This window comes from Leucopleurus acutus (assembly GCF_964270905.1).
Source record: "Leucopleurus acutus genome assembly, chromosome: 6".
In the NCBI taxonomy this organism is placed as follows: Eukaryota; Metazoa; Chordata; class Mammalia; order Artiodactyla; family Delphinidae; genus Leucopleurus; species Leucopleurus acutus.
In genome coordinates this window covers 96,611,364-96,632,010 of record NC_139149.1, presented here as the reverse complement: position 1 = coordinate 96,632,010, position 20,647 = coordinate 96,611,364, and the positions used below count along the sequence as shown (strand labels likewise).

The 20,647-nt window shown below is 36.8% G+C and overlaps 1 protein-coding gene across 1 annotated transcript in view; it reads left to right on the top strand.

Annotated features, from left to right (window-relative positions):
* The window catches only part of ABCA12 (ATP binding cassette subfamily A member 12), a gene marked incomplete at both ends in the record, with an annotated part of 179,106 nt that extends 165,429 nt beyond the window's left edge, over nucleotides 1–13,677 (top strand). The window contains 7 exons of the mRNA XM_082840648.1: nucleotides 164–305; nucleotides 1,229–1,363; nucleotides 3,292–3,395; nucleotides 4,964–5,056; nucleotides 9,702–9,807; nucleotides 12,134–12,271; nucleotides 13,576–13,677. Of these exons, the coding sequence (XP_082696774.1) occupies nucleotides 164–305; nucleotides 1,229–1,363; nucleotides 3,292–3,395; nucleotides 4,964–5,056; nucleotides 9,702–9,807; nucleotides 12,134–12,271; nucleotides 13,576–13,677 (820 nt within the window). The remainder of the gene's footprint in view (nucleotides 1–163; nucleotides 306–1,228; nucleotides 1,364–3,291; nucleotides 3,396–4,963; nucleotides 5,057–9,701; nucleotides 9,808–12,133; nucleotides 12,272–13,575) is intronic.
* Nucleotides 13,678–20,647: the final 6,970 nt, after the last annotated feature.

Genomic DNA, 20,647 nt, shown 5'->3' with positions numbered 1-20,647 from the left:
TTTTAAACCTTTAAGTATGACTATGATGGTGGGATTGTTTTTACCTCTTTTTTCCAGACTCACCAATCACGATGACCCAAATAGAGCTACCTTCCCGACCTCTGAGGGCTAAGAGGGAAACATCTTCTGAAAGTCATTTGTGTTTTTGATTCTTTCAATTCAGGTCTCTGGCTCACGCTGACTCTGACAGCTCATTAATTGGCTACTGTCCTCAGGAAGATGCTTTGGATGACCTGGTAACCGTGGAAGAACACTTGTATTTCTATGCTAGGATACATGGAATTCCAGAAAAAGATATTAAAGAAGTGAGTATAAGTGTGAAAAACTAGTTCATTTGAAAACCATTATTATTTCTGCTTCCCACACACCCACCCTCAAGACCAAGTTGACATCTGGAAAATTATGACATTTCTCTCCTGACAGTGATAATTGAGGCAGTATTAGCTTGATTGTGTATATCATAAATGAACCTATGAACTCGACTTTAGCAACATCTTGGCCCATGTTTGTTCAGTTGTCTTTTAAAAACTATCAAATAAAGAATGACATTTGCCTTAGGCTCTGGACTGAGCCATGTTTGGTGATGCCTGTATATCCTTTAGTGTTCAGATAAGTACTGAAACATGGAATTACCTACAAAATGCCCAAGTAAAATAGAATAGCTTCCAATTTGATTTTTTATATTTCTTTTTTTTAATTTTTTTTTTTTTTTTTTGGCTGCATTGAGTCTTCTTTGCTGCGTGCAGGTTTTCTCTAGTTGCAGTGAGCAGGGGCTATTCTTCGTTGTGGTGCGCGGGCTTCTCATTGCGGTGGCTTCTCTTGTTGTGGAGCATGGGCTCTTGGCGTGCGGGCTTCAGTAGTTGCAGCACCTGGGATCAGTAGTTGTGGTGCGCGGGCCCCTAGAGCGCAGGCTCAGTAGTTGTGGCGCACAGGCTTAGTTGCACCGCGGCATGTGGGATCTTCCCAGACCAGGGCTCGAACCCGTGTCCCCTGCATTGGCAGGAGGATTCTTAACCACTGTGCCCCCAGGGAAGTCCCTGAACTATTAATGTTTAAGTGGACCTTTGAAAATAAACTAAAATTTATGTTGAATTTAAATGTTTTAATTTTTTCGGGAATGTATTTCTTCATTATAAAACTTTCTTTTCACAAGTAGCTCTTTTTCTGTTTAATGCTTTAAGGGTTTTGGCAAGGGAAAATCAACTTAAGTCCTCTTTTCCACCCACAGGCTGTTCATAAACTCCTTAGGAGGCTTTACCTGGAGCCCTACAAGGACAAAACTACCTCTATGTGTAGTTACGGCACAAAAAGAAAATTATCCACTGCACTGGCCTTGATAGGGAAACCTTCCATACTGTTGCTGGTAAGACAATCATTGTGAAAAAGGCTACTACCTAATTAGAACCATATATCCAATAGTGTGTGTAACAGTTCATTATCATTATTGAAATAAACATTTCCTGGGGTCTCACTATATGCTAGTTATTTTGTAAAACACTTTACATATATTGTCTCACTAAGGAATTTATATCAGATAATTTGTTGCCACAAAAATAAGCCGTTAAAAATGTTTTTGTCTGAAGCTATGGCTCAGTCGGTTTCAGAGGAAACATGGGAATAGGAAGTAGCTGAAACAAAGTCAGGATATTCAAATGAGTAAGTAAAATTATGACAGAATTTGATTCCCAGTTATTGAAGAAATCAGTTCTATTAGTAACTGATCAGGTGAACTAACACATTTTCCAACTTCTACCAAAAAGGAAATACACATTTGAGGACAACATGCTGTGCTAAAATGTTATTTCCTTGTTGCTTAAAAATATGAGTTACCTAGCTTGAGATGCAATCTTGACAATATGCCATTCTACTTTATCTGAATTTTTTGGAGACAAGAAATACATGTCACGTTTATATTTTGATTAAGAGCTGAAAAATTAAGTTGATCACCTGGAAATATAAATTACACTAGGAGTGACATAGCATTCTGCTCCCCAGGCCAAACACTGTGAAAAGTGTTTATTTCAGAGAAATAAGCTTGCCCTTATTTTGGAAGATCCCCTTCATTCAAGGACTTCCAAACTCCAAAAGAGGCTTAACTATATGCAATAAAATCACCAGTTATAAATCATCATATTATTCCAGAGATTAAGTAATATAGAGGATCAAATCATTTAAACTGAGTAGAGTAATGCACAACCCATCTCTCTATAATACCGGAAGCTTGTAACGCATTATATCCCTGCCAATCAATGCTCATAATGGAATTCTATTGTATAAGTGTACCTTAAATTGAAGAAAACAATCCTTAGGCACCCCTGTGAGATAATAGATGTAAAGTACTTTAAAATGTTGTTAAAAGCTCTATGCAAATATTATGTATTAATGAGCTGAACTAAAATCCGGCTATGAGAGAAAGATACCGTATTTTCTCTTATATATATTTACTGTAATGCCATTGTCTTCAAAAATAGGAACAGTGACAATATAACCTTTACTGTTCCCCCAAATTAACACTCATTTCTTTCTTTAAATTTAAATTTAACCCCTTACTATAAAAATAAACCTCTGATGAGGTTTCCATTTCAGACATATGTTTTTAATTTTTACCTAACCTTGACCTACAATTTGGTTTTTTAATCATCTGTCAGGATTTATTATTGCTTGTTTAGGTTTTCCATTGCTGCATTTCTAATTTTATGTCTGAATAATTTTTCTAAACATCGTTTACTTTAAAATGTAATTTATATCTTTCTATTTGGCAATTTCTGCAAATCTTACTTTTATTTCCCCAAGGAGTATTAAATTTCAATTAATAACATAAAACTGAAAGTACACCTCAATCATATTAACAAAAACAAATCAAATTGAATTCTCTGTGCTTCACATAACATATTATTTATCACTCACAGCCACAATTCTGCCATCAGGAGCAAGGTAGCAGTCTTGCTGATGTAGCTTCAAATATATATGTGACAATATAGTATTAAATGTAAAAATTCTTGCTTTGTCAGTAATTGAAGCAGAATATTTTCCAAAGAAATATGAGAGACAAGTATAAAGTAAGAGTACAACTTCACTGAGATACTTTTTAAAACACATTGACAATTTTAAATGATTAATTTTGAGCTTTTTGACAGCAGCAGAAAGAAGCCTATTAAGTATAAAACAAGTTAGTCACGTGACCTGGAAAAGTGATTTCTGTTCTAGGCAAGTGAGATGCAATGATTCATGTAAAGAACCTCATCAAAATTTAATTAATTTGATAAATTCTTCTTGTAACTTTCTATTAAGGATGAGCCAAGCTCTGGGATGGATCCTAAATCAAAACGGCACCTCTGGAAGATCATTTCAGAAGAAGTACAGAATAAATGTGCCGTCATCCTCACTTCTCACAGGTAAACTGAGAGATGACACGATGTTAGGATGAGAGAGGGGAAAGGTAATCCCGTGTAATATATACTGATAGTGAATTCCGCAATTGGATTAAAGTATTTTCTGTTCATAGTCAAAGGAGCAAGTCTGGAAGGTTTCATGGTGAGACTCCAGCTCCTGTGGTGGGACAGGGCCTAAGAAATCTTTTAAGAAACAAATTTCCCATAACTTGCGGCCCTCTTAATTCAACTATGCCTCCCTATTGCCTATCACATAAAATTCAGCATTTTTCGGCTTAGTATGCAAGGCCTTTTATTATCTGGCCTCGTCTAAACTTCTAGTCTTTTTTTCCTATGACACCCTCTCCTATCTGTCAATCTGAATGACTCGTGGTTCCGTGTACACTCACTGCCCTTTCCTATCACATGCGCTTTCTTTGGCTGTGCCTTCTACTGGAATTGATCTTTTCACAAAATCTCTCCAGATTCTAATCTTACTAGTCCTTTAAGAGCTCATTCACAAGCCTTCTCCATGAAGTAGACCCTTCCAATCAATTAGGTAAAAGAGCTACTAAAGAATTTTCTCTGTGCCTTTCTTATAAGGTCGGCCTTATATTAAGTTCATCCTTTCGTTATAATGACCATATAGTAGAAAAAGAACTAGGTATGTTTAGAATCAAGAGACTTGTTTATATCCTATATACTAGCCTTGCCCTAGCACAGTATATGTTCTGAAGCCAATCATTTAATTTCTATTAACTTTTTTTTTAACTTTTTATTTTATATTGGAGTATAACCGATTAACAACATTGTGATAGATTCAGGTGCACAGCAAAGGGGCTCAACCATACATATACATGTATCCATTCTCCCCTGATTTCCATTAACTTTTTTTTTTTTTTTTTGCGGTACGCGGGCCTCTCACAGTTGTGGCCTCTCCCGTTGCGGAGCACAGGCTCCGGACGCGCAGGCTCAGCGGCCATGGCTCACGGGCCCAGCCGCTCCGCGGCATGTGGGATCTTCCCGGACCGGGGCACGAACCCGTGTCCCCTGCATCGGCAGGCGGACTCTCAACCACTGCGCCACCAGGGAAGCCCTCCATTAACTTTTGTATTAAGTGGACAGGGTGATACCTAAAATCTCCTCCAGTTATCATCATACATGAAATTAGAATTATATAATCAAGTACAGGTTAACTAGTTATAAACACAGAAGCATAGAAGCCAACTGAATACGGAGTATAAGGCGTAATTGAAACAGCTTAGTAGTATTTTGGGAACATTTCTTACGAAATGTAGGTCTTGAGTCAGAGTTTGAAAGAGCTTAAAAGAAATACTGTGTTTGATAGAGTGGGCTATCCAGGTGAGAGAGATGGCCTCAAGTTTGAGAAGAAACAGTAATAAACCCTATATGAAGACATTTAATTTATATGTTAAAAGATATTTTTGTTCTTCAAGGGAAAGGACATTTTAAGGAACTCAAATACTCAAAACAATATTTCTAAGGTGCCATAATGAAAAAAGTTAAGCTTATGCTCATGATCTTAAACCAATTTTCTGTGCCCAGAATACTGACATGATTCTGTCTTCCAGCATGGAGGAATGTGAAGCTCTCTGTACCAGGTTGGCCATTATGGTGAATGGAAGGTTCCAATGTATTGGATCATTGCAGCATATTAAGAGCAGGTGAGGAACAAATGTATTCTTTAACACATGGTAAAGGGTAATCAAATCTACCAGTGCTATACTCACCTTCAAGGATTATCACAGCAGCCCATCCTACAATGAGTAGTGAAACTGGAATGGAGAAGTTAATCATTAATTTACCTTGAAGTTAAATTATAGTACTGAGGATTGAATTTTTTTTAAATTAATAACCCCAAAAGCTGGAAGGCCTAAAAGCTAATAATATCATTATTATTATTATTATTCCCCAACCAAAATACTCTCAGAAAGCAGTTTCAACAGTTATCTTAGTGACAAATGACAATGAAAACACGACGATCCAAAACCTATGGGATGCAGCAAAAGCAGTTCTAAGAGGGAAGTTTATAGCTATACAAGCCTACCTCAAGAAACAAGAAAAATCTCAAACAATCTAACCTGACACCTAACGGAACTAGAGAAAGAAGAACAAACAAAATCCAAAATTAGCAGAAGGAAAGAAATAAAGACCAGAGCAGAAATAAATGAAATAGAAACAAAGAAAAGCAATAGAAAAGACCAATAAAACTAAACGCTGGTTCCTTGAGAAGATAAACAAAATTGATGAACTATTAGCCAGACTCATCAAGAAAAAGAGGGAGTGGATTCAAATCAATAAATTTAGAAATGAAAAAGGAGAAGTTACAACAGACACCGTGGAAATCCAAAGCATCCTAAGGGAATACTACAAGCAACTCTATCCAATAAAATGGATAACCTGGAAGAAATGGACAAATTCTTAGAAAGGCATAACCTTCCAAGACTGGAAAAGGAAGAAATAGAAAATATGAACAGACCAGTCACAAGTAATGAAATTGAAACTGTGATTAAAACTCTTCCAACAAACGAAAGTCCAGGACCAGATGGCTTCACAGGTGAATTCTATCAAACATTTAGAGAAAAGCTCTTCACAGGTGACTTCTATCAAACATTTAGCGAAAAGCTAACACCCATCCTTCTCAAACTCCTCCAAAAAATTGCAGAGGAAGGAACACTCCCAAACTCATTCTACAAGGCCACCATCACCCTGATACCAAAACCAGACAAAGATACTACAAAAAAGGAAAATTACAGACCAATATCACTGATGAATATAGATGCAAAAATCCTCAACAAAATACTAGCAAACAGAATCCAACAACACATTAAAAGGATCATACACCATAATCAAGTGGGATTTATCCCAGGGATGCAAGGATTCTTTAGTATACGCAAATCAATCAATGTGATACACCATATTAACAAAGTGAAGGATACAAACCATATGATCATCTCAATAGATGCAGAAAAAGCTTTTGACAAAATTCAACACCGATTTATGATAAAAACTCTCCAGAAAGTGGGCATAGAGGGAACCTACCTCAACATAATAAAGTCCGTATACGACAAACCCACAGCAAACATCATTCTCAATGGTGAAAAACTGAAAGCATTTCCTCTAAGATCAGGAACAAGGCAAGGATGTCCACTCTCACCACTATTATTCAACATAATTTTGGAAGTCCTAGCCACAGCAATCAGAGGAGAAAAAGAAATAAAAGGAATACAAATTGGAAAAGAAGTAAAACTGTCACTGCTTGCAGATGATATGATACTATACATAGAGAATCCTAAAGATGCCAGCAGAAAACTACCAGAGCTAATCAATGAATTTGGTAAAGTTGCAGGATACAAAATTAATGCACAGAAATCTCTTGCATTCCTGTACACTAACGATGAAAAATCTGAAAGAGAAATTAAGGAAACACTCCCATTTACCATTGCAACAAAATGAATAAAATACCTAGGAATAAACTTACCTAGGGAGACAAAAGACCTGTATGCAGAAAACTGTAAGACACTGATGAAAGAAATTAAAGATTATACCAACAGATGGAGAGATATACCATGTTCTTGGATTGGAAGAATCAATATTGTGAAAATGATTCTACTACCCAAAGCAATCTACAGATTCAATGCAATCCCTATCAAATTAACAATGGCATTTTTTATGGAACTAGAACAAAAAATCTTAAAATTTGTATGGAGACACAAAAGACCCTGAATAGCCAAAGCAGTCTTGAGGGAAAAAAGACGGAGCTGGAGGAATCAGACTCCCCGACTTCAGACTATACTACAAAGCTACAGTAATCAAGACAATATGGCACTGGCACAAAAACAGAAACATAGATCAATGGAACAAGATAGAAAGCCCAGAGATAAACCCACGCACCTATGGTCAACTAATCTATGACAAAGGAGGCAAGGATATACAATGGAGAAAAGACAGTCTCTTCAGTAAGTGGTGCTGGGAAAACTGGACAGCTACATGTAAAAGAGTGAAACTAGAACACTTCCTAACACCATACACAAAAATAAACTCAAAATGGATTCGAGACCTAAATGTAAGACAGGCCGCTATAAAACTCTTAGAGGAAAACATAGAAAGAACACTCTTTGACATAAATCACAGCAAGATCTTTTTTGATCCACCTCCTAGAGTAATGGAAATAAAAACAAAAATAAACAAATGGGACCTAATGAAACTTCAAAGCCTTTGCACAGCAAAGGAAACCATAAACAAGACGAAAAGACAACCCTCAGAATGGGAGAAAGTATTTGCAAACGAATCAACGGACAAAGGATTAATCTCCAAAGTATATAAACAGCTCATGCAGCTCAATATTAAAGAAACAAACAACCCAATCCAAAACTGGGCAGAAAACCTAAATAGACATTTCTCCAAAGAAGACATACAGATGGCCAAGAAGCATGTGAAAAGCTGCTCAGTGTCACTAATTATTAGAGAAATGCAAAGCAAAACTACAGTGAGGTATCACCTCACACCAGTTAGAATGGGCATCATCAGAAAATCTACAAACAACAAATGCTGGAGAGGGTGTGGAGAAAGGGGAACCCTCTTGCTCTATTGGTGGGAATGTAAATTGATACAGCCTCTATGGAGAACAGTGCGGAGGTTCCTTAGAAAACTAAAAATAGACTTACCATATGATCCAGCAATCTCACTACTGGGCATATACCCAGAGAAAACCATAATTCAAAAAGACATGCCACCCCAGTGTTCATTGCAGCATTATTTACAATAGCCAGGTCACGGAAGCAACCTAAATGCCCATTGACAGACAAATGCATAAAGAAGATGTGGTACGTGTATACAATGGAATATTACTCAGCCATAAAACGGAACAAAATTGAGTCATTTGTTTAGATGTGGATGGATCTAGAGACTGTCATACAGAGTGAAATAAGTCAGAAAGAGAAAAACAAATATCGTATATTAACGCATGTATGTGGAACCTAGAAAAATGGTACAGATGAACCAGTTTGCAGGGCAGAAGTTGAGACACAGATGTAGAGAACAAATGTATGGACACCAAGCGGGGAAAGCCGCATGGGGGCAGGGATGGTGGTGTGCTGAATTGGGCGATTGGGATTGACATGTATACACTGATGTGTATAAAATTGATGACTAATAAAAATTTGCTGTATACAAAAATAAATAAAATATAATTCAAAAATTCAAAGAAAAAAAAGTAAATGACGGGACTTCCCTGGTGGCGCAGTGGTTAAGAATCTGCCTGCCAATGCAGGGGACACGGGTTCGAGCCCTGGTCCGGAAAGATCCTACATGCCGCGGAGCAACTAAGCCCGTGCGCCACAACTATTGAGCCTGTGCTCTGGAGCCGGCGAGCCACAAATACTGAAGCCCGTGCTCCTAGAGCCCGAGCTCCGCAACAAGAGAAGCCACCGCAGTGAGAAGCACCCCCCTCACACAGACACACAAAAAAGTTATCTTGGTAACAAATTAGACCTTGACAAGTACATGAAGTCATCGATTTTTATCTAGAATGTTCATTTGCCATTTGAACAGGCTTTCAGCAAGCTATTTAACATTTTTACTACATTCAAAACCTTTTCACCAAAAATACATTGGGGAGATGTGCATAAATATCATACTATCAAATTAAAACTAAATTAATATTTTTATGTTTATCATAGTGCATATGCATTTATACATGTCCATGTTAATCTTCCAACATCATGACATTACTTTATACCTTTGTCTGTACAACAGCTTGGCTTTCTTATAAGACAATATTAACCAAGATAAGAAAAAAGGATGAAAAAGGCCTTATTTATTGTTCCCAGAGAGTCTGTTGTGACTTGTTTACAAACTCTATTTTTGGTGCAAACTGTTAGCTAGTATATTGATTTATTATTTATTTTTAAAACCCCAGTGATTTTAATCTTTACGATTGACATCAAATCTCCAATAACTTGCCTTTAAAGATTCTCTTTGCTTTAAATTAGAAAGTATGTAGCTCCAGGAATTTACATCAACTACCAATTCATGGATGCCAAAGAAAGCCAGGATTTTGTATTTTCTTTCTAATGCAACTTTTGTCCAAAGGATCTGACTTTGTATAGTGGTAGAAATAAATAAAAAGTAATAGCAGTGTACTATTTCCAGTTTGCAACAGGCCCTGAACTTTTATAGCAAAATGATAGTCTTTATATAGGAAAAGGGGCTATCATGGTCAGCTTGGGTCCTGTTTCACTATCTAGAATTCCAAAGGAGCTATTTCAGCAAAACATAACTCATACTGTATTTTGCACTTCTTTCTAGGTTTGGACGAGGATTTACCGTCAAGGTTCACGTGAAGAATGTCAAAATGAGCATGGAGCCCCTCACAAGGTTCATGCAACTTCACTTTCCAAAAACATACTTAAAAGTAAGAGATTGACTGGTTTTGATAGCTATAATCTAATATCGTAGTGGATGTTTGTCATTTTCAAGCTGACCATAGCTTTGTTATTCATCAATATATATTTATTAGTTCAAGATGCTTAAGATACTCTGAAGCACACTTAGTATTAACAGATAAAATCTTCAAATTAGTTATATATTTTTGTAGCTACTTAAGAGTAACATAGTCCTTTTACATACCTTTATTTCTTCCTCACAAAGGCTTTATGACCGTATTGTATTACTTTTCAGGTTGTATGCTTAACTAGATTATTAGTTACATATGTTAGGGAATTGAGGAATGACAGATACATATGACCAAGGGCATTTCTTCTAAGAAAAAAAAATTACAAAGTTCCAGAATGTCACAGCTAGAAGAGATTATCTCCTTTGCTTTCCTCACTTGAAAGATAAGCCCACAAAGTTTTGAGCAGAATTGCTTGGAAATCAAGTTCTTAAATCACACACTACTTGAAACATTGCTCAATTAATTTCATCTTACATATACATATCAACAGGATGGACACACACAGATATATACATATAGATCTCACATAGTACATATTTAAATGCACTTGACAAAAAAATTATCATTGTAACATCTTTGATGTGCAGGTAATTGATATAAGATGATTATAGCAAGTGATTGTTTTTAAACGGAAGTCAGGTGTGGAATGATGAACAGAAATTGGAAGACTTGGGCTGAGGTCCAGCTCTGCCTATGTGATTTCCAGCAAGACATTTAAAGTCTCTGAGCCTCGTATTCCTATTTTACAAATACTGTTGATATCTACTTCACAAGACTGGTGTGAGAACTAAATGATAAAATGTCCACAAAGATGCTTCATAAACTGTCAGGCACCATATTAACGTGAAGTGATTTTGGAGAGCAAAATAGAGTTCATTTTTAAAAACAATTCTTTTATCTCTACAAAATACCTTTGCCTCAACCTCTGATTCTTATCGAAGTCCATTTTCTATCATCTAAATTCAAATCAAATTTAAAAATTAAAGGACACTTTTTTTTTCTTTCTTTTTTTTTTTTTTTGCACAAACCACGTTGGTCATAGTACTTCTTCTTTCAGTGAACTTCTGGGTTGAAATCTGTGTTTATTCACTGAGTGATGAGATTACATTTGCCCTGGTCTGTTCTTCAGGGGACTAGCGCTATACAAGACAAGTGCAGTGATGATAAAAGTTTGATTACTTCCTAAGCAGACCATTCTCTACAAGTATGTGATGGTTTCTAGATCTCTAAAAGGGAAATAACCAAACAACAATTTGGGAGTAAAAATAAGTATCAATAAGACAGCCTGACACACACTGACAGGTGTGATGTAAACACAAATCAATGAGAGGGGCTAGACAGCAAGCAAAGGAGTGAGAAGAGGGGTTTCCAGTAACACAGGTCTGGAATACCAGGCTGCAATATACAATCTTGATCTGATCAATATAGGTTACAGGGATTGTTTATGGAGTAAAAAAAACATCCTGACCAAACTAGTGTTTAGGAAAGATTATCCTAGCTACTTTGTGCCAGAACATATGAGTGTATATGGTTTCTAAGCTTCTGAAGAGGCTGTTGCAATAACTCAGATGTGGAGTGATGAGCAGCAAGTTAGTAAAATTGATGGTGCAGATAGAGAGGAAAGGTTACATTTGAGAGTTATTTTAGAGGAAAAATAAATAAGATATGATAATTGATGAAATATGCAGAAAAGCAAAATGTTGAAGATACTCCAAGGAAATAAGAATAGATTACTAAATTGATGGTGATACTACAGACTAAATAAACTGAAAAGTATTTTAGAGTGAGTTAAGAAAGAATGTAGCATTATTTGAATGAGGTTTCTCATAGACAATGCTTTTGAAATCTGGCAACTATAGCCAATATAAATTGAACAGCTAATCCTTAGCCTTTTAGAACAATTTTAACATTTAAAAAAAAATGAAATTTCTAAAAGTTATCTCTGAAAACGCTTATGTGAGCTAAGCGTAATCTGACATAGGCAATACCATTCCACAATATTTTTTCCTAGGCAAGACTATAATGTCTTTATAAGTGCACATGAATGTAGAATATTTTGGAATTTTCATTAGCTTTTTAATTTGTTTTCTCTTGGACATTCATAAAACTTTTTATCTCATCTTTGAAAGCTGTTAATCTCAAAACACACCCATTATTTACAATGTAACATCATTTTCAGAGGAATGAATTTCAGTACGTTTCTTAGCTCTTGGTCAAGTTATGTCTAGTCAAGTCAATATTACCTGACATTGAGAAATACATTTTTTCCCTTTGGTTCCCACAGGATCAGCACCTCAGCATGCTAGAGTATCATGTGCCGGTCACCGCAGGAGGAGTAGCAAACATTTTTGATCTGCTGGAAACCAACAAGACTGCTTTAAATATCACAAATTTCTTAGTGAGTCAGACTACTCTGGAAGAGGTAAGCTGGATACCATGATCCATGTGCACAATGTCACATAAATTATTATACATTCTGATTATTTCTTTTTAATGACATTGAATTTGTTTTTAATTGAAGCAGTATCTAAACTTGCACCTGAAAAAGTTAGCTTAATTTATTTCTAAGTGCATTTGGGGATGTTAGGAAAAAATATGGAAAGAGTTAACTATTTTTAATGGAGAAAAGATTTTTTTCCTTCTATAAGACATCTATACCTATCAGTTATCTGTATATGTAAAGCAACAGTTATTTTCATCTGTAAAACAAATAGCTGTTAACACTTTCCTTACTTTTTCCTTGGTAGGTTTCTTAAATAACATTTCTATTGATTGGCTTCCTAGATTAGGGGAGGATGGAGTTATCTAGTGAGAATTTGGTGCCAAAGCTTTAGATCTGCTAGATTCAGGCAACCAAAGTGGTAAATGCAGGATTCTTTTGTTTCATTCACATCATCTGTCTTAATTACATTTATATTCGATAACTCGAGGCATCATGGAACATCCTTCATCACCTTTGCACTGTTTTAGTTTTATACAGTTCAACCAACCTGATATATAGAACATTTGATTGGACCTATCACTGGAATGGGTCTGAAAGTGAGGCTACAGAGGCCTCTGAATCATGCTGCATCTCATGGACAATTTTTTATGGGGAGTTAAGCAATTATGGCCTTACCAACACAGATTTATCCTTTGACTTGTAACCAATTACCAGTATCATGTCTGGCACAAAGTAGACTCTCAATATTTTCTGGATGAATCTATGACTAATAGAATTTTAAACAAAGTCATAAAGGTCTGCCTGTTAAATAATAAGCTTACTGAACATAATGTTAATGTGAGCTTTGTATACAAATTTTATTTTAGTGCATTAACTGTTGAAACTAGCGAACCTCTTGAAACTAGTGAAATTTCTCTCAACATCATCATACAAACGTTTGACAAGGGCTTGGTTTGGGCTTCTTGTTAAAAGATACTTGAAAGATACTGATACAGATCAAATAGATACAAATATGTGGCTATAGATATTTAATTATAGCTTTAGATTTATATTATGATTATAAATGTATTTATAGTTGTAGATATAGATATTATTTTCAAACCCCAGATAAATTTCAATACCTAAAGGAAGGACTCCTAGTGAGAGTTTGTTTCTGTGTTTGGGCGTGCCCCTATGACATCTAGTTTTCTTCTTATTAGCTCTCCCATTGTGCATACACACACACTTTATTTCTTCCTTTGGTTTACCAAGTACTAATGGCTTTATTTCCCTTGAAAAATCAGGTTTTCATCAACTTTGCCAAAGACCAAAAGTGCTATGAAACTGCCGATACCAGTAGCCAAGTTTCCACCGTAAGCACTGACTCACAAGATGACCAGCTGTAGTCTTAGTACCTCCAGCAAACTCAGTCTCAACAAATGCCAATGGCTTCATTTTGAGGAGCCGCAGAAGATACAAATTCCTCAAAATATCTTAATTTTAAAGTATTATTCTGTATTGGAAAGTTACAATTGTGCAAGACTAGCCAGTAACTATAAATGGAAAGTTTTCTTTCTAAGGTCAGTGAATGTTTTTACTACTGAAATGAATTTCTGTCTACTCAGCACTGTGAGCATGCTAGTGTGTAAGCTGCTGACTCTTACGCAAAGGTGAAACCTCTGAAGATGAATGCCTTAATTTATTACTTTCAATAAAAAGACAGCTTAAAAGCATGGCTATTAGCAGTTGAAAGGAAAGAGTGGAGAAGAAAAGTAAGGTAGTTTGGGGTAGGTAGAATTGGGAGAGCAAACAAAATAATTTATTTTCAGAAAATAATAGAATGAACATCATCATGAATACATGAATCTATTGTGATGTGTAAAGTGCCAAGGGCCAGATTAACATTGGCAGTAATGAGTGGGCACAATGTCTAGAGTGTTTGTCATCTTCAGTACCTGTAAATACATGGGGACATACTGACCCCCCCGAAATGCCTTTCTACAAGAATGCTATAGAAGGGCAGTTTACCCTGGTGGTAAATAGAGCTTAAATCTATTCCTGCAGTGCCTTGCCAATAGTAAGGCATGGAGCAGAGCAAGAAACTACTTGCTTTTTGGCGGAAATAGGTGTGTCAGCTGGGCAGATACAAATCCTGAAAGATGATAGAGAATTCATGTGCTGCTGGCAGACAACATTTTTTAAAGCTGTTACAGAAAGGTTCATATTCTGGGTCTCTCTGAAGGAAACATTCCTGTGGAAGGAAAATGAATATGAAGATAATTTTCAGCTAATTACCCGGCTGACCCAGAATCATATATATGGCTATAGAGTAGACTTCGTAATAATGCCAAATTATATGGCCCTTGGGGGAGGTGCTTTACATAACGTGTGTGTGTGTGTGTGTGTGTGTGTGTGTGTGTCTATGTGTCTATATAAGTTTGCTTTGGCACATCTGTTTTGAAAATCAATAAAATCAACATTTAGTAAAAACAGTTCATGAAGTCATTTCATTTGTTAAGGAAGAGCCAGGAATTTAAAACTTGGAGTCACATGGATGACAAGCTCCCATGGGACCTGGCCCCTGCTTACTTCTGCACCTTCACCACTTTCTTTCTCCTCTTCCTCTTTAGGGTGTAGCCATGCTGGCCTCTTTTTGGTTTTGCCACTGCACCAAACTCCTTCCTCCCTCCACACCTCTGCATGTATTTTCATACGTCTCCCTGTGTGAAATGCCCTTCCCCCACAGTGTTGTGCCTAGCTAAGTCTTCAGAAATGTTTTTCTTTCTCAAAGAAGCTTTCCTTCCCTAATTCTTCAGTTTAAATCCAATCCCCCAGCCCTAAAACTTTACTCTATTGTACTTCCTAATTTTCTGTGAGAGCATGCATCCTAATTTGTAATATATCTAGATTAATGATATATATCTTAACAGATGGCAACAAAATTTCTCTTAAGATAGAAAATATCCTTGTTGGATATAATACATAGATAAGCTTTTTGGAGTAGACAGTGTAATTCTGAGAGGATGAGTGTCTTCAGCGGTCCAAACAAGCAAAAAAATGGTCAGGCTCCATGAGAGAATAGAGGGATTTGTTTATTGTTCCTTGTGTTTGTTATTGTGGTGGTTGGTTGCTTGCTTCTGAGCAGTTGTAGGAAGAGAAACACAGGGGGAGGAGAGAAAGGAAATGGAGAAAGGAGGAACCAGTGAGATGGTAGAAGGCTGAGTATTGAAGAGAAACTGAGTATTGAGAAACTGAGTGGTTGAATGGACTTTTAAAACCATGAATTTCCAAATGTTTTCACATTCGTTTGCTGTGCAGCCATGCTGTGGACTGTCCTCCTACCCCTAAATCTTGGTTAAAGTCAGTCATACTTACTAATGCTTTATGTGAATGAGTGTCTAGTGGAAATTGAGGAAAGGATGAGTTGTCTTCTTTGAAAGAGGCACAGAACAATGCCTGCTTCACCACAGAGCAGGAGAAGCCTGGCGGGAGGCGAGACCATGAGTCGGAGGGGTCCAGATATGTGCTGAGCGGAGCTTCTGACCCCCCAGGATGTGGAATCTGGGAGGTTCCAGCCAATCTCATCTACCTCTAAGTAGGCAGGGAAGTCCAAGCTGGCCTCTGGATGACATGGATGGCACTTTTGAGTGTTTATTTAGTATTTCTCTCCCTCACTAGACATGAAGCTCTATGAGGACAGGAGACCTACTTTGATCTTCCTAGTTTTCCCATCAGTACCTACACACACGATAAATATTTGTGGTACTCAATAAAGATTTGTTGGTTAAATAGATGAATAAATAAATGAATGAGAAACAAAAGAGAAGCAGGCATGGTTGTTGTGGAAACCAGGCATCTTTATTCTGTTTAAATCTATGAAATTCAGTGAAGTTTCCCATGAGGTAGTTTATTCATGGAGAAGAAAAAGGAAAGATGACACTTTGTTCCATAATACAGATATTACAGTGTATCCACTGGAATAGGAGGATTTGGGTACCTTCTTTGGGAATGGAATTCTAATGCTTTGCTTCTGTACATTCCTGCACATTTATTTCTTCTTTGTCTTTTTGTCTGTGAGGATGTACTGTATGAGTTTTACAGTGCATTTTTACATATAAGTAAGGAACGTACATAAAAAACTATTTGAACCCACATCCCTTGGGGCTTCTCTGCAGTAGAGAAAATGTTTTGAGAATTCCCAGTTCTTGGGGGACTGCCTCCACTCTGGATAACCCGTACAGATTCTGCTTTTTCGTATGAGTTACCTAAATTACCTCTGAGGATTGTGGCAATCTTCACCTCACGTATAAAACCTGATTTTCATAATATTAAAACATTTGGAAAAACGATATGTACAACTACCTTCTCCAAATATGCTCTCTGCCCGAGTGATTCATTCTTCTCCTCAGAGATGATAATTCCCTAGACAACAGCAAATGCCCTCCTGGGTGAGGGTGAGGGTGATGCAGCAGGCTTGCATGCTCTTACCTCGACAGGAGCCTGGGAGCCTGCTTGCTTGATTAAAGCACACTTATCAACATAAGATTTTAAGTATAATAACAGCAAGCTAAAAGGGAATGATATTATTTCCTTTGGCATCATTTGTGACACTTAATCTTATCCCTCCCTTACTTATCAACCCAGACCGTTTTCCATAATCTGTAGAACGAAATGCAGACTCCTTAACTGACCCTCAAAGAATCAATATTTCATAATACACCCCACCACGTCCACCTCTCTTCCTCATGTACTCTACGCCCAACTTCAGTGAATTGCTTGCTATTTCCTATTAATGCAGATCTTTTCGCACCCTTGTGCCACTTTGCTCTTGTGCCACTCCTTTCTCTTGAAAGACCTTCTCCCTGTTCCCACTCAGCTTTTATGTAGAAACTCCTCTTCTTCTTCACGTTTTCTTTAAGGAAATCTTCCCAGAAAGCCTCAGGCAGAGTTCATTGTTCTATCCTCATTACAAAAGCATTCCGTGCAGGCCTCTGCAGCAGTGTTTCCCTGCTGGATTATAACCATCTCTATACCGTCTTTCTCTTCCCATTACACTCTAAGTTGATCAAGAGTAGTGACCTGTTATTCCTTCATCGTTGTATCTGCCATACCCAGCAGAGTACCAACTATTCTTGCTCAATAAATCATTGAGACACCAAAACATCTGTTTCAATGTAGAAATATTTTCATAATTTTGCTCTGAATTTTTTGCAGTTATGTTTGTTTTAGCTTTAGAAGACTAGCTATTATAATTTAATGTTAACTGCTAGGGAAAAATGTTCAGATGACCAGACATTTTACATTTAAATGTTGTTTCTGCATAAAGCACAGATGCTAAGCAGTTAGGGTGGGCAGATGACCCAGGATGACCAGAGTACCTAATTTCTCGCGACCACTTGATTACTTTAGAGATTGACACATGACTCCAGTAAAATTAGTCAATCATCCTTGAATTAATCTATTCTGTTTCTTTGTTTTATTTTTAATTTTTGAATTTTATTTTATTTATTTTCTTATAGAGCAGGTCCTTATTAGTCATCAGTTTTACACACATCAGTGTATACATGTCAATCCCAATCGCCCAGTTCATCAGACCACCACCCCCACCCCCTGTGGCTTTCCCCCCTTGGTGTCCATACGTTTGTTCTCTACATCTGTGTCTAAATTTCTGCCCCACAAACCGGTTCATCTGTACCATTTTTCTAGGTTCCACATACATGCGTTAATACACGATATTTGTTTTTCTCTTTCTGACTTACTTCACTCTGTATGACAGTCTCTAGGTCCATCCACGTCTCAACAAATGACCCAGTTTTGTTCCGTTTTATGGCTGAGTAATATTCCATTGTATATATGTACCACATCTTCTTTATGCATTAGTCTGTCAATGGGCATTTAGGTTGCTTCCATGACCTGGCTATTGTAAACAGTGCTGCAGTGAACATTGGGGTGCATGTGTCTTTTTGAATTATGGTTTTCTCTGGGTATATGCCCAGTAGTGGGATTTCTGGATCATATGGTAATTCTATTTTTAGTTTTTTAAGGAACCTCCATACTGTCCTCCATAGTGGCTGTATCAATTTACATTCCCACCAACAGTGCAAGAGGGTTTCCTTTTCTCCACACCCTCTCCAGCATTTGTTGTTTGTAGATTTTCTGATGATGCCCATTCTAACTGGTGTGAGGTGATACCTCACTGTAGTTTTGATTTGCATTTCTCTAATAATTAGTGATGTTGAGCAGCTTTTCATGTGCTTCTTGGCCATCTGATGTCTTCTTTGGAGAAATGTCTATTTAGGTTTTCTGCCCATTTTTGTTTTTTATAATACTGAGATGCATGAACTGTTTATATATTTTGGAGATTAATCCTTTGTCCGTTGATTCGTTTGCAAATATTTTCTCCCATTCTGAGGGTTGTCTTTTCGTCTTGTTTATGGTTTCCTTTGCTGTGCAAAAGCTTTGAAGTTTCATTAGGTCCCATTTGTTTATTTTTGTTTTTATTTCCATTACTCTAGGAGGTGGATCAAAAAAGATCTTGCTGTGATTTATGTTAAAGAGTGTTCTTTCTATGTTTTCCTCTAAGAGTTTTATAGTGTCCAGTCTTAATTTAGGTCTTGAATCCATTTTGCATTTATTTTTGTGTATGGTGTTAGGGAGTGTTCTAATTTCATTCTTTTATATGTAGCTGTCCAGTTTTACCAGCACCACTTATTGAAGAGACTGTCTTTTCTCCATTGTATATCCTTGCCTCCTTTGTCATAGATTAGTTGACCATGGGTGCGTGGGTTTATCTCTGGGCTTTTCTATCTTGTTCCATTGATCTATGTTTCTGTTTTTGTGCCAGTGCCATATTGTCTTGATTACTGTAGATTTGTAGTATAGTCTGAAGTCAGGGAGCCTGATTCCTCCAGCTCCGTTTTTTTCCCTGAAGACTGCTTTGGCTATTCAGGGTCTTCTTTGTCTCCATACAAATTTTAAGATTTCTTTTTCTAGTTCCGTAAAAAATGCCATTTGTAATTTGATGCGACTTGCATTGAACCTGTAGAATGCTTTGGGTAGTATAGTCATTTTCAAAATATTGATTCTTCCAATCCAAGAACATAGTATATCTCTCCATATGTTGCTATCATCTTTACTTTCTTTCATCAGTGTCTTAAAGTTTTCTGCATACAGGTCTTTTGTTTCCCTAGGTAGGTTTATTCCTAGGTATTTTATTCGTTTTGTTGCAGTGGTAAATGGGAGTGTTTCCTTAATTTCTTTTTCAGATTTTTCATCATTAGTGTACAGGAATGCAAGAGATTTCTGTGCATTAATTTTGTATCCTGCAACTTTACCAAATTCACTGATTAGCTCTAGTAGTTTTCTGCTGGCATTCTTTAGGATTCTTTATGTATAGTATCATGTCATCTGCAAACAGTGACAGTTTTACTTCTTCTTTTCCAATTTCTATTCCTTTTATTTCTTTCTCTTCTCTGATTGCTGTGGCTAGGACTTCCAAAACTATGTTGAATAATAGTGGTGAGAGTGGACATCCTTGTCTTGTTCCTGATCTTAGAGGAAATGCTTTCAGTTTTTCACCATTGAGAATGATGTTTGCTGTGGGTTTCTCGTATACGGACTTTATTATGTTGAGGTAGGTTCCCTCTATGCCCACTTTCTGGAGAGTTTTTATCATAAATGGGTGTTGAATTTTGTCAAAACCTTTTTATGCATCTATTGAGATGATCATATGGTTTGTATTCTTCAATTTGTTAATATGGTGTATGACATTGATTGATTTGTGTATATTGAAGAATCCTTGCATCCCTTGGATAAATCCCACTTGATCATGGTGTATGATCCTTTTAATGTGTTGTTGGATTCTCTTTGCTAGTATTTTGTTGAGGTTTTTTTGCATCTATATTCATCAGTGATCATTGGTCTGTAATTTTCCTTTTTTGTAGTATCTTTGTTTGGTTTCAGTATCAGGGTGACGCTGGCTTCATAGAATGAGTTTGGGAGTGTTCCTTCCTCTGCAATTTTTTGGAAGAGTTTGAGAAGGATGGGTGTTAGCCTTCTCTAAATGTTTGATAGAATTCACCTGTGAAGCCATCTGGTCATGGACTTTTGTTTGTTGGAAGACTTTTAATCACAGTTTCAATTTCATTACTTGTGATTGGTCTGTTCATATTTTCTATTTCTTCCTGGTTCAGTCTTGGAAGGTTATACCTTTCTAAGAGTTTGTCCATTTCTTCCAGGTTGCCCATTTTATTGGCATAGAGTTGCTTGTAGTAGTCTCTTAAGATGCTTTGTATTTCTGTGGTGTCTGTTGTAACTTCTTTTTCATTTCTAATTTTATTGATTTGAGTCCTCTCTCTCTTTTTCTTGATGAGTCTG